Source organism: Haliotis rufescens, unplaced genomic scaffold (genome assembly GCF_023055435.1).
Source record: "Haliotis rufescens isolate VD_foot unplaced genomic scaffold, xgHalRufe1.0.p SCAF_52, whole genome shotgun sequence".
Lineage (NCBI taxonomy): Eukaryota > Metazoa > Mollusca > Gastropoda > Lepetellida > Haliotidae > Haliotis > Haliotis rufescens.
Genome location: NW_025964246.1, coordinates 2,772,157 through 2,789,389, shown reverse-complemented (window position 1 = coordinate 2,789,389; position 17,233 = coordinate 2,772,157). Strand labels below are relative to the sequence as shown.

The 17,233-nt window shown below is 41.7% G+C and overlaps 1 protein-coding gene across 2 annotated transcripts in view; it reads left to right on the top strand.

The window, feature by feature from the left end:
- Window positions 1-17,233, top strand: part of LOC124152130 (importin-5-like) — a 54,831-nt gene that overhangs the window by 25,661 nt on the left and 11,937 nt on the right. For both annotated transcript variants that reach the window (XM_046524901.2, XM_048384963.1), the window contains 10 exons: window positions 944-1,027; window positions 2,575-2,707; window positions 2,965-3,026; window positions 4,351-4,507; window positions 6,081-6,253; window positions 9,622-9,733; window positions 10,735-10,790; window positions 11,250-11,372; window positions 12,354-12,428; window positions 14,370-14,514. In XM_046524901.2, the coding sequence (XP_046380857.1) occupies window positions 944-1,027; window positions 2,575-2,707; window positions 2,965-3,026; window positions 4,351-4,507; window positions 6,081-6,253; window positions 9,622-9,733; window positions 10,735-10,790; window positions 11,250-11,372; window positions 12,354-12,428; window positions 14,370-14,514 (1,120 nt within the window). The remainder of the gene's footprint in view (window positions 1-943; window positions 1,028-2,574; window positions 2,708-2,964; window positions 3,027-4,350; window positions 4,508-6,080; window positions 6,254-9,621; window positions 9,734-10,734; window positions 10,791-11,249; window positions 11,373-12,353; window positions 12,429-14,369; window positions 14,515-17,233) is intronic.

Here is a 17,233-nt window from a genome sequence, read left to right as displayed (position 1 = left end):
ATTATTGAGGTTTCTGTATTCTGAAGGTTGACCCACCTCCAAACCGTCCGATACAGATGCATTAAGGAGTAATGCAGGATAAGTAAAAAATTTAGTAAAATCTAAATATTTTTTACATTTGTATACTTATCCTGCATTACTACGCTTAAGGCCCACCCGTCGTTAGACTTGCCTCCCCACTTTGGCTTCAGAAACCTCAAAAGTATGTTTTTCTAAGAGCTTGGGCGACAGGCAGTGATGTGAAGATGACCTTAGGTGTCATCAAGGTCACAGGACAGCGACGGAAGGCCACTGATTGGGACTTGAGAACAACAACTTTATTTCTTCACCCAGGACCTTCGCAGCGCTGTCCTTCTAGTTGTCGTAAGTAAGCAGTGAATGCATTAAGGAGTAATGCAGGATAAGTATACAAATGTAAAAAATATTTAGATTTTACTAAGTTGTTCATCCATAAATTCTTACCCCCACTTTGTACTCCAACTTCTAAATGCCTATCAAAGAAGTTATGATGTTGATAGAATCATAACCAGGTAATTTTCAGGCGTTTTTTTATTTGTTGAAAGTCGGGACTGACATAGATTAGGGAGACCAGTGAAGATCCGGGGTGGAATAGGTCTTCAGCAACCCATACTTGCCGTAAAAGGCGACTATGCTTGTCGTAAAAGGCGACTAAAGGGATCGGGTGGTCAGGCTCGCTGACTTGGTTGATGCATGTCATCGATCCCAATTGCATGGATCGATGCTCATGGTATTAATCCCTGGATTGTCTGGTCCAGACTTGATTATTTACAGACCGCCGTCATATAGCTGGAATATTGCTGAGTGCGGCGTTAAACAACAAACCAACCAATCAACACACTGTTTAATAAGTAACCGGGGGAGATTTAATAATGTAATAATGAATAGTAACCTGTGATGCTACATGTGCGTTTGTGGTCTCCAGTTCATGCAGGACTGTAACGACGTGATGCAGCTGCTGCTGAAGACGCAGATGGACCAGGAGGAAATGGCGGATGACGACCCACAGGTCAGCATTTGTCTCCCTTGCACTATCCCATGTTTTCTTCCACTTGACCCCACTACAGAACCGTATCATCTGACATCTGTTATTTTGAATGAGGGGGCACGGGTCTAAGGTTCCCCGATTCGCTGTGCAGAGTTGCGTCCCTTGGGCATGCCAGAAACGTATGATTGTGGGTTTGAATCCCGGTTCGCCCCGATTATGTTTCTAGGTTTGTCTGCACCATACCTGTGCTCGTGGGTTTTACCAAAGTGGTAAACGTCTTGAGACCTTCATCACTTCGGGCTTTCCTCCCACATTAAGCTGACATGCCACAATATACCGTATTCGACGTAATAAGCGCCCCGCTCTAATAAGCACCCACGGCGATATTCGCTAATAAATTGGCCCGTGAACAATCCTAATTAGCACCCCTTCCAATTGATCAATGTACACAAGACTTATATATTCGCTTAAAATACACACTCATCTGTTATATGCACACTTAATTATGGGCAATTAAATTCTGGAAAAATATATCTGTCGTACATAAACATTCAGGCTGTCAGCATAAACCACGAAATTTACCTTTTAACTCTCTTTTTTTTTCACTAAAATAATATTCTAATAAGAGCCCCCTATTTCTAATTTTGAGAGCGCTCTGGGCGCTTATTACGTCGAATACGGTAACTGGAATACTGTTAAAAGCGGCATTAAACCCAACTCACTCACCCACTATTTGGAATGATAGGACCTCAGATGAGGTTGACAAACAAGAGCCACCTTTCGATAATTAGATCGCTGTCAGCATTTTATAATTAAAAGACTTGGATGGAATGTTTCTGAAAATTGTCAGGAATGACAACATTGTAAGTATCTGGATAGGATGGCCAGTGGGGTTTTATGCATGTCTCTGTCTTATCAGGGGACATGTTTCAGGATCCCATGAAGGGTTAGAATTGGTCTTCAGCAGTCCATGCTTGTAAGAGCTGACTGTATCAGGTGATCAGGCTCACTGACTTGGTTGGTGCTTGTCATTGTATCCCAAATGTGTAGATTGATGCTCATGCTGTCGATCACTAGATTGTCTTGGCCAGACTGGATCATGTAGAGACTATTGTCATATAGCTGGAATATTGCTGAGTGCGGCGTTAAACAACAAAAAAACAAAAACAACTTTGGGGATCAATGCATGGGTGGCCCAGTCGTCTAAGGCGCCGCGATTCGCTGTGCAGAGTTCCGTCCCTTAGGGGCGCCAGAAACCTAATATTGTGGGTTCAAATCCTGGTTAGCCCAGATTGTGTTTCTAGGTTTGTCAGCACCATACCCGTGCTCGTTGGCTTCACCGAAGTGGTTACGTCTGAGACCTGCATCACTTCGGGCTTTCCTCCCACATTCAGCCGACATGCCGCGATATAACTGGAATAATGTTAAAAGCGGCGTTAAACCCAACTCACCCACTCACTCACTTATGCATTTGCGGTATACTGTGATTGTTAATCAGATGTTTGCGAATCAGACAAATCTTAAATATGAAAAAAGGCAGTCCATATGGGTTATTTATTTATTTCCAGATATCTTATATGATCTCGGCATGGGCAAGAATGTGCAAGATATTAGGGAAGGATTTCCAGCAGTACCTGCCCCTTGTGATGGGGCCAGTGCTCAAGGCAGCCTCGCTAAAACCTGAGGTCGCGGTTGTCGATAGTACGTAACTTTCTGGTCAGTTAGTCAGTCTTAGTCTCAGGTATTTGTCGTTACAGATAAAAGCACAAGAATTTATTATTTATGATATAACATAATTGAAGGGTCTAATGTTTTCAACTTAATTTCTACCACTGACCCATGGTTTTGAGAGAAAAATATCTAATCCAAGAAATTCAAAATAAGATATTAACATTTTGAGATGGAAAGTAGAGTTCAAATGAGCATTGCTGGAGAAGTAATGGTGTGCCGTGTTTCAGGTGAAGACATGAAGGCTATGGAGAATGACTCGGACTGGCAATTTGTCACTCTCGGGGATCAGGTGAGATGAACTTGGATTCTGTCTCCATCCGGACCAGAAACCCGTAGTGATTCCATGTTTGTTTCGTCCCCAGCAATCTATCCTAGTCCCTCAAGCAACTTAATGGATTGGGTGGTTAGAGTTGGAGACTTTGTTGATTGTCATCATACCCTGATGTCATTGATAGTTGCTCATGATATCAATCACTGGATTGTCTGGTCCAGACCTTTTAATTTACAGGCTGCTGTCATATGGTTGGAATATTAAGCAACAAACACACACTCTACCAACTCAGTCTCAGATATTCCAGGGTAGAATTGGTCCCATGTAACTTGTGCTTGTAAGAAATTGATTGGTCAGACTCAGTGACTTGGTGAATTGGATGTCCTGATACATGCTGCTGCTCTCAGTCACTGATTTGTGCCCAGTCATCCAAGGCTCAGCAGATTTGCGTCCCTTGGAAACCAGAAAACTATGATCGTGGGTTTGAATCCCCATTCGCCCTGTTTATGTGGTTAGGTTTCTCAACATCATACCCTTTCTCGTGGGTTTCCCCAAAGTGGTAAATGTATTAAGACCTACATGACTTCGGGCTTTCCACCAGCTTCAAGCTGAGAGACTGTTATATGACTGGAATACTGTTCAAAATGACGTTAATCCAAACTTACTCACTCATACAGCTTGGATATTGCTGACTCCAGTATCGAACAACACTCACTCACTCACTCACTCACTCACTCACTCACTCACTCACTCACTCACTCACTCACTCACTCACTCACTCACTCACTCACTCACTCACTCACTCACTCACTCACTCACTCACTCACCCACCCACCCACCCACCCACCCACCCACCCACACACACATTCACCCACCCACCCACTCACACATTCACTCTCTCACCTTCTTCCTGGGTTTGACACAAGAGGCGTGCTGACTAGGTTCATTGCATGTCATTGTATCCCAATTTTGTTGATGGATGCTCATAATGTCTATCACTCACTCACTCACTCACTCACACAACCACTCACTCACTCAAACCACTCTCACTCACTCACTCACTCACTCAGTCAGTATTCCAGCTATGTGACAGTCAGTCTGGGTTAGAACTGGTCTCCATCAACCTGTGCTGGTCTTCAGGGGCCGACCAAATGGTGGTCAGGTTCAGGTAACTTGGTAGATGACATGTCATACCCTGATGACGTGGATCATTGCTCTCAATATCGATCACTCGATTGTCTGGTACAGACTGGATCATGAGTGTCATGTTAAACAACAAACACTCGCTTACTATGTCAACAGTTGTGTATTGAATTCAAGTTACACATGCACTCTCTTGCAGCAAAGTTTTGGTATTCGGACGGCGGGTCTGGAAGAGAAGGCGACGGCCTGTCAGATGCTGGTGTGCTATGCCAGGGAGCTGGATGAGGCATTTGCTCCATACACAGAGGAGGTTGTCAAGACGCTAGTACCGCTCCTCAAGTTCTACTTTCACGATGGTATCCTTCCTCACCGAGCTGGGAACATACTGCTGCTTTTGTCTACAGCAACAGGATTACATGCAAATTTGGGACACCAGAGAACACAGACCAATCTCTGCATGAAAAGAAATTTAAAGTGTCATTGATCAGATTGTCAGGATTAATATTTAATGGCAGTTCTTGTAGGGATTATATGTAAAAGTCAGGGCCTTGTTCCACAAAGCAATTGCTGTGCCGGAACTGGCCTTAGTCTGTGTTAAAATAGGGGAAAATAGGGAGTTACAATTAATATTTAATGGTGGTACTCATATGAATAATATTTAGGGTTCAGGGCCACATGGCACTGGTTTTGTCATGACTGACGTTAGTCTATGTTAAAGTATGGGAGTTATGATCGCTTTGTGGAACAGAGACCATTAGATGTCATAAAGATCCAAGTGTCTGTATTTGCTGTTCCAGCCTTCTTAAGGATCCTGCCCCGTGAAGGTCCGGGGTAGAATAGGTCTTTAGCAACCCATGCTTGCCGTAAAAGGCGACTATGCTTGTCGTAGGAGGCGACAGGATCGGGTGGTCAGGCTTGTTGACTTGGTTGATGTATGTCATCGTATCCCAATTGCATGGATCGATGCTCATGATATCAATCACTGGATTGTCTGGTCCAGACTCGATTATTTACAGACCACCGTCATATAGCTGGAATATTGCTAAGTACAGCTTTAAACAACAAACAAAACAAAAAAACAATCTTAGGGATCTACAGATCTACAGATCTTTTTTAAACCACATTTAAATTTTATCAGATGTCATTGCTTTCAATGTCCATGATGATATATCATAGAGCCTTTATTGTCTGAATTTATTGATGCTTAATGATAGGACTGAGACAATTGAAAGCATGATATTAAATGTCAACTTCAAACACGAATAGGTGTCACGACGACCTTGTCTACGTCACATGCCCTCAGAATTCAGGGATGTCACGATTTTTAGGGGTGTTCTTTTATGTTATGACTATGGGCCTCATAAACATTTCAGGGTATTTCCATTCCTGTTGGTCATTCTAAATCTTGGATCAGCAGTTGATACCGTCCATTTTATGTACTTGTGCTCAAATGTGAGCTCTTCTGCCCCAACTAGGTTTTTTTAACAAAACACTTAAGAAAAATGTTAGAAAATGATGCCTAATAGACATGGGTAAGAATCTTCCATGGATCCTCGAAGTTTAGTGACCACAAATTTGTTGAAATCTCATGGCTTCCCCCTGAACCCCCAAGTTACGGCCGACGCTCCATTGCAAAGAAGTTTCAGCTGAAAAGGAAAATATCCCTTAATACACCTCCTATTGACCCGTAGGGACATTCTGCCATACGATTGGATGACATTGAATGTCAAGGTCACTCGATGTGATCTAGGCATAATAAGGTGTGTGTATGTATAACTTACAAATTATATAATGCATGATCTTAAAGGTGGGTCTATTTTGTCACCTATCTAAGGTCAAGGTCACTGGAGATAACATTAAGAAACATGGCTCTAATTTTAATTGTTCATCATGGGACAACATGTTCAAAATGGATCCTTAGCGTGTAAGATGTTCGGATTGCTGCGTCGGAGAGCCTGCCGTTCCTGATCGGATGTGCCAGTATACGTGGACCAGAATACCTTGCCCAGATGTGGGACTTCATTTGTCCGAACTTGCTCAAAGCCATCGAGATCGAGCCGGAGCAAACAGTCCTGCCAGAACACCTCAACTCCTTAGCGAAGGTGAGTAGTCGCGGAATAACAAGCTGTGAGGAGTTTAGATAAAAACCTACGAGTCTTGAGTAATTTCGAATTATCTCTCCCGAATGTTACAGCTCTTATTCATTGGGGACAGCTAATTCATAATTTGAGTAGTTCATTCTATGTATTACACATTAACATTTTAGAGAAAAACATGATGAAAACTTCACTGAAGGCGACCTAGTATGAACAATGGGTGACGTCATATTGTATTTTTCTCAACAAGAGCACTGTGGCGTTATGTGGCTTCATTTGACCAATGGGCATTGAGAATGGCTAAAATGTGTATGTGCAAATAATGGAAAGTTATTTCACACTATCATTCCTCCCTTTATAACTTTGTAAAACTATCTCATTTCTGGAGACGAAAATATGTCTTGTTCATATGAATTTGAAATGCTTAAGAAATATAAATGTTTTCAGTGTCAGTGATGATATATCATAGAGCCTATATTGTCTGAATGTATTGATGCTTAATGATAGGACTGAGACATGAAAGCAGATATCAGAACTTAAACTATGTTATTGATTGGCTGATTCCCAAAATTAATTCATTTGCAATTGCATAAAAAGATTTGATTACTGAATAATTTAGTTGTTTTTTTATGGTGACAAGATTGTGTTCAGTATGTGTTTGCATTTAGTCACAGATATATTCAATAAAAAAAGTCAAGCCATGGAGCAGTGTCCTTTGGCTGAGCTAGGTATTTGCATCAAATTGCCATGACACAGTTCCAGCATTAGAAACTAACTGTTTTCGTCCACTGGTCCTTATAATGATACCATATAGCAAAACCCGAAATAATGGCAAATTTCTACTAGTTATGATACCTTAACTGTTTGGTAGTTGGCAAGGACGATAGGAATAGTGCCAATTTCTTGTGTACAAATATGAATAAGAAATGAACTAAAACAACCAATAGTATAACCTTGTGTGTATGTACCTAAGTAGGCTGTTCAGTTTGTGTGCCTATGTTTCTGTACAGGCAGGCTCCATATCTATGTGGATTCTGGGGCAGTAAATAATGCTTGAATTTAAACCTGAAAAAGCATTTTATAAAAAATTAGGTTGTTATTAGTTTATTATTTCTCAACAGATTCAACCCAAGGGAGTTAAAATATATTGAATACCCAAAGAAAACTATCAATACCCAATATTAATGACAACAAGTAAGTCCTCAATGGCTGAGAAGAGCATGTGGAGTCTTGGGTGTGCCTGATGTAGGGTTCAAGCCTTGGTTTGTCAGCACCACAGTCATGAGATCCACCAAAGTTACACACATCTCAGATCTGCATCACTTCCAGCTTTCTCACACAAGCTTGACTTTCCATGATATGCTGAAATACTGTTCAAACTGACGTTAAGCACTCTACTGGACCTGTGAAGATCGGGGTAGAATAGTTGTTCGGCAAACTATGCTTGTCGTAACAAGCGACTATGCTTGCTGTAAGAGGTGGTGAGGTGATGTGCCTGGAATATTGCTGTAAGCAGCGTACACCCTACTCACTTTCACACTCTTGATTCAGCCGCGCTGTGGAGGTTCTGAGTCGGAATAGAGGCGACCATGCTTGTCGTAAGAGGCACCTTACAGGATTGGTTGATCAGGCTTGCTGACTTGGTTGATGCATGTCATCGTATCCCAATTGTGTGGATCAATGCTCATGATGTCAATCACTGGATTGTCTGGTCCAGACTCTATTATTTACAGACTGCCATCATATAGCTGGAATACTGCTGAGTGCAGCGTTAAACAGCAAACAAACAAATGAATAAACTTGTACTGGAATTGGTTTTCTCTGCGTGCAAGCTTTACCTTTATTTGCAACGTGTACTAAAAACTTATCATCTGATGTCAATGCCAACTTATCACTATTGATAGAAAGAGGACAATTTAATAATGCTGGAGATGTATAGATGCTTTCATTGTCGGTGATGATATATCATAGAGCCTATTTTCTCTGAATTTATTGATGCTTAATGATAGGACTGAGACATGAAAGCAGATTATATCAGTTAAAAAATATAGTTAAAAACAAATTCTGTTGCCATTGTATTACTATTGCATGTATGCTTGTCATACAATGGACAGTGTTATTGATGCAATACACCAATCCTGTATGACTTAGTATAACAATCCAATCTTGATCAATTCATTCTTGACAAAGGTTTTCAGTAAGTTTAGAGACCTGTGAAGATCTGAGGTAGTATAGGTCTTCAGCAACCCATTCTTGCTGTAAAAGGTGTCTATGCTTGTTGTAAGAGGCGACAAGCTGGTGCGGCATTAAACATCAAACAAACAAAACCGGTAGTGGTTTCCCGGTGTTAGGGTGTTCCTGTAGGCAATCTCTCAAACATTGTATCCATATGCAGTTTCTTAAGGAATTTCATTGAATGAAAATACATCTTGAGCATCAGGTAATTATAAGAGTGACTTGATATGATAGAGATTATTGTCCTCGTGTATTTCGGTATATGTTAGGAATAACAAATATGTGTTATGCTCCCCAAAGGCTCACTAAATACAAGTTTTACAACTGACAGATGTTGTTGTCGATATGGAAACACTCGGCAAATAATCTCTTAACAATTCTATTTTCTTGTAAATAGTAAATGACAGTTTGCCATGTTTACTGAGTTGTCCTATGTTGACATTGACAGTTGTTGTATTTGGCCTTAGTGGTAGTGAGTTCATCTTCCACAGGCAGAGAGTTAACTGACTATGAAAGTCCAGTTTCCACCCTTGCCGAACTAGGCTGGAATTTTGGAATTATGTTTTGGCTGGACTATGCATATTCCAATCAAAATTGCGTAACACAATCGACATCCGGTTCGTCAACTTAGTGTCAACAGATATTTTCAAAAGCTTTTCATGGTTTTAATCAATGTGCTTACGTGATTTGATGCACTTTGTGCAGTAAGACCTGTTTTATCATAATATAGATATTGATTATCGATCAGATCGTCTTCACTAGGCGCCACCATTTTGTTTGAAGTAAATACAAATGATATGAGAGATTCAGAGATTGGTCAGTTGGAGGGACATAGAAAGGACATAACCACTGGTGGCGCTGGATCGAGCCCAGAAATTCCAGCCTAGTTCGGAAAAGGTTGAAACTAGACTTTTATTGTCAGTTAAATCCCTTGCCTCAGGAAGTTGTAGTGAGTTAGGTTCTGAGATTAAATGTGTATTTTTTTAAAGTAAGTTTTCTCATTGGGCTGTTCTTAACCTTGTGTCCAACTAAAAGAATTTATTCAGATATGTTGAGTGAAGCTACTTAATGATAATCCACCGAATTGACATCTAGTCCGACTATAGATATTTATTTTGAGATGATCCTGTCTGTTCCAGTGTGTGGAGAAGCTGGGCAAGGGTTGCCTGACGGACGAGTACATGAAACAGCTGGTGCAGTCTATAGACAAACTGCTGAAGGATCACTCGTCAAGGCAGGAGGAGCGACAAGGTGAGGCCACTTCTTCCAGTCAGGGGTGGGTGGGGGAGGGGGAGTCTTTACACGTTGGAAGCTTTGTGGTAGTTGTCTTTACACGTTTGAGGCTGTGATGCTGTTCAGTCTTTTCATGTCGCTATCATATAGCTGGAATATTGCTTTGTGTGGCGTTAAACAACAAACAAACGTAACTCAAACAACTTATGTCAGATCACATCTTGGAGTCGTGTGGTGGCCTAGCCTTGACAGCTTTGCCTTTTCACGCGGCAACACCGAAGACCCCAAGTTCGATTCCCCACGGGTAAAATGTGTGAATCCAGTTCTTTATGTCCTCCATCGGGATGTGCCTGGAATATTGCTGGAAGCGGCATACACCCTACTCACTTTCACACTCTTTGAGTCAGCCACGCTGTGGAGGTTCCAATCAAAATAGAGGCGACCATGCTTGTCGTAAGAGGCACCTTACAGGATCGGATGGTCAGGCTTACTGACTTTGTTGATGCATGTCATCGTATCCCAATTGCGTGGATCGATGCTCATGATGTCAATCACTGGATTGTCAGGTCAAGACTAGATTATTTACAGACTGCTGTCATATAGCTGGAATACTGCTGAGTGCAGCGTTAAACAGCAAACAAACAAATGAACAAACTTGTACTGGAATTGGTTTTCTTCACGTACAAGCTTTACCTTTGCAATGTGTACTAAAAACTAATCATCTAATGTCAATGCCAATGTATCACTATTGATAGAAAGAGGACAATTTAATAATGCTGGAGATGTATAGATGCTTTCATTGTCGGTGATGATATATCATAGAGCCTATTTTCTCTGAATTTATTGATGCTTAATGATAGGACTGAGACATGAAAGCACAATATATATGTTGAAAATATAGTTTTAAAAAAGTGTGGCATTAAACAACAAACAAACAAACGAAGTGTTGACTTGGATGATGGTGGTTGCAACAAGTGTTTCCAATATAACTGTGGTGACATGTTAACTGTGTGTTGCAGAGAAGCGAAAGGATGAAGACTATGATGAACAAGTGGAAGAATCTCTGTTGGATGAGGTGAGTCAATATGTCAAACAGTAGCTCCTGGGAGTCTGGGTCATAATATCGATCATCGGATTGTCTTGTCCAGCAGTTTGATATCAAATTGTTGTGTTAACAAATGTTATATTTGGGATAACACTTTCGTAGTAAAGTACAGATTCTCGTATGTTTTGGGGTTGAGTCCTATCGAGGATTTGAACCCACAATGCCAGAGTGAGGCACCAAATCGCCAGCACACAAAGTCAGCGATCTAACCCACTCAGCCAGCGAGGCTTCCACAAAAATGAAAGTCTGACAACTGGTAGTCTAGATCACGTACTTCTTACTAAGAAAGTGTTATCCCAAATATAACATTTGTTACATTTGACCACTTTCTAAATGGCATTGAATGTTCAAATTGTTGTGTTATTGCAACTATTCTGAGTTTATTTTAAAGACAGTTCTGTTACTAGTCACTGTTTCCCTTGATTGCAGGATGACGAAGATGTATATATACTCAGCAAGGTATCCGACATCATCCATTCCTTCTTCGGGACACACAAAGAAGCCTTCTTGCCGATATTTGAACAGATCATGCCACATTTTGTCAAACTGTTGGTAAGGAATTTTATTTAATTTTATTTAATTTAATTTTATTTTATTTTATTTTATTTTATTTTATTTTATTTTATTTTATTTTATTTATTAAATTATATTAAAAAATATATATATATATATTTTATTTTTTATTTATTTATATATATATATTTTTTTTAAAATATTTTATTCATTTTTTAATATTATTTTTTTATTATTATTATTATTATTTTATTTCATTTCATTTCATTAAGTGATGTGTAATAATTATCAGTCATGGCATTGTCCATAGCAGATGACAGAGCATCAATGGCAAGTAAAGATATCTATAGTCATCATCAATGCTCACCCTGTCCATAGTATGATAAACTGATAGTAGGGGTAATTGTATATTTCATATTTCATCTTGCATGCTTATAAAATACCCCCATGAAGACTGGGGTTAGAATTCGTCTTCACCAACCCATGCTTACAAGAGGCGACTAACGGGATCGGGTGGTCAGACTGACTGACTTGGCTGATGCATGTCACATCCCATTTGGGTAGATCGATGCTCATGATGTCCATCACTGGATTTTCTGGTTCAGATTCAGGTTAATTTAGACTGCCTTGATATAGCTGTATTATTGCTGAGTGCAGGGTTGAGGAACAAATAAACAAATATAGAAAAATCACCTATATGAGTATCCGTTCAGAAACCGTTCAGAACTTTGCCCTTATAATTCTGTGCTCACGGATTTCACCATTACTTTACAAGACCCTCATGTTGTCTGCAAGGATGCTTAAAATTAATCATTGGGGATCCCCTGCACCCCCACAAAGTCAAGGTAAAACCCTGCCTTGATCTCTTCACTGGATTGTCTGGACCAGACTTGATTATTTACAAACTGCCATCATATAGCTTGAATATTACCGAGTGAAGCAAACAAACAAACACACTCAGACACATATGAGAATTATGACCTTTATGATGAGAGCCTTACAGAGATCTGTTTGTTTCAGAACCCAGCTCGGTCGTGGCCGGACAGACAGTGGGCGCTGTGTGTGTGGGATGACGTGCTGGAGCACACTGGACCTGTAAGTTGTACTGTCGAACATGGGACGCCTGGAGGGAACCCGGGTTAGAATAGGTCCCCAGCAAACTATGCATGTCTTTGTACCCTGATGGCATTGATTGTTGCTCACAATATCGATCACTGGATTGTCTGGTCCTGAGTAAAGTATTTGCTGGCCTCTCTTTATTGCTGAGTGTGGTGTTAAACAACAACTAGAAGTCAAATATGTGGCATTAAAGCTTTTTATATAGATGGATTGGTTCCAGCAACATTAAAAATGTGGCAATAAAAATAAATAGAATTTTCCACATCTGTTGAACGATGGACAAAATGTTTTTGCACAAAGTCAGTACTGAGGTGGACCCTGGGGGCATATTGTATCAGAATATTGTGAGGACAAAATACATTTTGGCATCATAGACGACTGCCGATGGTATTGAGTTATAATTTGACTCTGGATGGTGTTGAACTGCCTTGTACATATTAGGAAAATGGGTCGTTGATGATTTTCATTTGTCTATTTATTTTCAACCACCTACACACAATCTAGAATCAGATATTTTATCTGGGTTAGAACTAAAGTCAAAAGCTTTACTAGCCCGGGTAAAGATAAAATGCCCTTGCAATGTGAAAACAATGGGGACATTTTAAATTTTGTACAAGCCCACAGGAATTTGTTCTAGCCCTGGGCTAGCAGGCTAATGTTTATTTCTAAGCCTGGTAAACCAAACAATGGAAATAGTATTACTATTTAACCTGAGTTGCTACATTTGTAATTCCATATTTACTGACTGCTGCAGACTTGGAACCAAATATCAGTTTTTGAGCTAGAGATGTCCCTGATTGTTGTACAAACCAAAAGTCAAGCGTAGATGTTCAGTCTGTTGTGATGGTCTCTCTCGTGAATTAAAAACGCTTTCAAAGTCGGTGATGATATATCATAGAGCCTTTATTGTCTGAATATATTGATGCTTAATGATAGGACTGAGACATGAAAGCAGGTAAATGTTCCGAGACCACAAAACCAGCCAACCATGAAATGGGTAGTTGATGGCTGCAGGGGCTGCGGAGTAGGATCCTCAGTGAAGCTGTGACCCTGTAGAAGACCAAATCTCAGTTGTGACAGTCGGTGCCAATTTGACCAGACTCCAGCTTCGATTCTGGCAGAGTGGCGTGACCTATTGATAGAACTCTGGTCATTTGGCCCCCTCCCAAACCCAAAGGAACATTGCTATGGGATGAGACCAGCCATGCCTACTCCCTTGTTTGACACTGGAAACCAGTTAGATTTGGTTCCCAGCATCCTGTGTTAGTGCTAATTAACTTTACACCCGTGAAGATCCGGGGTAGATCCGTTCACATATATGGCTACATGTGCGACCTGCTCACATTGTAAGTAAGATCCGGGGTAGAATACGTAGTCAGCAACCCATGCTTGACCCATGAAGATCCGGAGTAGAAAAGGTCTTCAGCAACCAATGCTCGTCGTAAGAGATGACAAATGGAATCAGGAGGCAAGGCTCACTCACTTGAGTGATACTATCATCGTACCTCAATTGCATAGTCCAAAGCTCATGACGGCAATCAGCCGTGAAGATTCTGGGGTAGAATAGGTCTTCAGCAACCCATGCTTGCTGTAAAAGGTGACTATGCTTGTCGTAAAAGGCAACTAACAGGATCAGGTGGTCATGCTCGCTGACTTGGTTGATGCATGTCATCGATCCCAATTGCTCGATATTAATCACTGGATTGTCTGGTCCAGACTCGATTATTTACAGACCGCCGTCATATAGCTGGAATATTGCTGAGTGCGGCGTAAAACAACAAACCAACCAACCAACCAAATCATGACGTCAATCACTGGTTGTATGGTCCTGACTCCATTATTTGGTCAACGTTAAAAGGATAGAGAAAAAAACTGCAATGCTGTGTTAAGCTCACAGACTTGACTTCTTTTCTACAGATCTCCATCAAGTACCAGGAGTTCTTCCTGAGAAACATGCTGGATTCCCTGGTGGACAAGAGCACGGAGGTGCGGCAAGCTGCAGCCTATGGCATTGGAGTCATGGCTCAGTTCGGGCAGGACGTGTATGCTGATGCTTGTGCTGGTAAGATAGACGTAGTCACAGATAATGTTAGGGGTGACTCCAGAAAACCTGAAAAGGACATCTTCTATTCGTGTAGGGATTTGTTTATGATGTCTGGATTGACCATTCAGATATTTGCGATGTGTGAATGTGCATCCAGTATAGGAAAACATATGTTAAATATGCAGAAATTGATCTGCTTAATACTGAAGGGCACAAGAAAATGATGCATTCTTCATGAAATATATTTATTTCATTTTTTTTCAGTCGTTTGAAAAGTTCCGATTTCTTAACAAACACAATGAATTATTTCTTGTAAAGTTAAAAAATGTCGTATCTAAGAATTTGAACTCTGTCATTGATTGTGAAGTATGGCTGGACCCAACACATCAAATCAGATGTGAAATAAAATTGAATCAAGATCTAATCAGATATTGAAATGAAATATTGGAGACCCCTGGACCCTCCTGGACCCCCCTGGACCCCCCTGGACTCCAGTGGAACAAATACACGTAGAAACTGGACACTGGTTCGGGAATGTACCGTATTTAATGTAATAAGCGCCCTGCTCTATTAAGCACCAACGACGATATTTGCTGATATTTTCAACTTAACCTTCTGATTACCGGTACTTTCCATATGGAACAATGGGCATCAACGCTGATTTTTACTCATTGTTAATGTTGAGTATCACAAATACATAGATATGTAAGTCAGCATGTGCAAACATGCAGGTAGCATTATTTGTAAAAGACATATATATCTGAAGGGGTAAAATACTGAGAGCGGTGGTTGTCTGTGTTTGCCAAACCACAAACTTTACGATCTTTCAATTCTGTTTTTTTCCCCACCAAAATCATATTCCAATAAGCGCCAGCTATTTCTAATTTTGAGAACGCAAGGGGCGCTTAATACACCAAATACGGTAATTGATGATTAATCAGAAATCAGTGTCTTTCATGTAAGTGACAAAAAATATAATAGCAAGATTCTTACATTTTCTTCTCTCCAACTCAAAACACATCTACGAAGAAACGTCATGGCAACAGCAACAGGCCTTCAAACCTTAGTTGTATTTGGGGGGTTTCTGTTTGCAGATTTTATGTATTTTTTTATTGCCCCTACAAATTTATTTAGATTTAATATTGTTGAAAAAAATCAATCCTGAATTTCATTATAGATTCTTCAGTTCATTACAGAAACCGATTAATGAACATCAACAGCTGTCCTGGTATTGTAACTGAAATGCTTTCAGTGTCAGTGATGATATATCATAGAGCCTATATTGTCTGAATGTATTGATGCTTAATGATAGGACTGAGACATGAAAGCCTAAAACTACTGCTATATATGTTATCAGCGTTTTACCGTACGAATACATGGAGTAAATGTTCTGACATTGTGTAGTCCAAAAATAGGTTACCATTACATCATGATTCTGGTAATTGCCAACTGAAATGGAGATTGTGCTCCGACTTGAGTTGTCGCAATGGTTTCATACTTTTCCTGGTCAAGTCTTGTTGGTGTACGGGCTATTGTGAAATGCAGCCCTCTGCCAAATGCGACTTAAATCTAGGATTGGTGACCCTAATTTATCTACTGCTCGCCGCTGGGCTACCTAAAAGTAAACATAACGCGATAATATATGTCTCATCTCCACTCCACTCCACTCCGCTCCACTCCACTCCACTCCACTCCACTCCACTCCACTCCACTCCGATCCAGCCCTCATGTATCAACGCTCCACTTCCACTTCACCCGCTATCCGCTCCACTCCACTCCACTCCGCTCCACTCCGCTCCACTCCACTCCACTCCACTCCGCTCCAGCCCTCATGTATCAACGCTTCACTTCCACTTCACCCGCTATCCGCTCCACTCCGCTCCTCTCCGCTCCGCTCTGCTCCACTCCACTCCACTCCACTCCACTCCACTCCACTCCACTCCGATCCAGCCCTCATGTATCAACGCTCCACTTCACCCGCTATCCGCTCCACTCCACTCCTCTCCGCTCCGCTCCACTCCACTCCACTCCACTCCACTCCACTCCACTCCACTCCGCTCCGCTCCACTCCACTGCACTGCACTCCACTCCACTCCACTCCGATCCAGCCCTCATGTATCAACGCTCCACTTCCACTTCACCCGCTATCCGCTCCACTCCACTCCGCTCCTCTCCGCTCCACTCCACTCCACTCCACTCCACTCCACTCCGCTCCAGCCCTCATGTATCAACGCTTCACTTCCACTTCACCCGCTATCCGCTCCACTCCGCTCCTCTCCGCTCCGCTCCGCTCTGCTCCACTCCACTCCACTCCACTCCACTCCACTCCACTCCACTCCGATCCAGCCCTCATGTATCAACGCTCCACTTCCACTTCACCCGCTATCCGCTCCACTCCACTCCGCTCCACTCCACTCCGCTCCAGCCCTCATGTATCAACGCTTCACTTCCACTTCACCCGCTATCCGCTCCACTCCGCTCTGCTCCACTCCACTCCACTCCACTCCACTCCAATCCAGCCCTCATGTATCAACGCTCCACTTCCACTTCACCCGCTATCCGCTCCACTCCACTCCGCTCCTCTCCGCTCCACTCCACTCCACTCCACTCCACTCCACTCCACTCCACTCCGCTCCAGCCCTCATGTATCAACGCTTCACTTCCACTTCACCCGCTATCCGCTCCACTCCGCTCCTCTCCGCTCCGCTCTGCTCCACTCCACTCCACTCCACTCCAC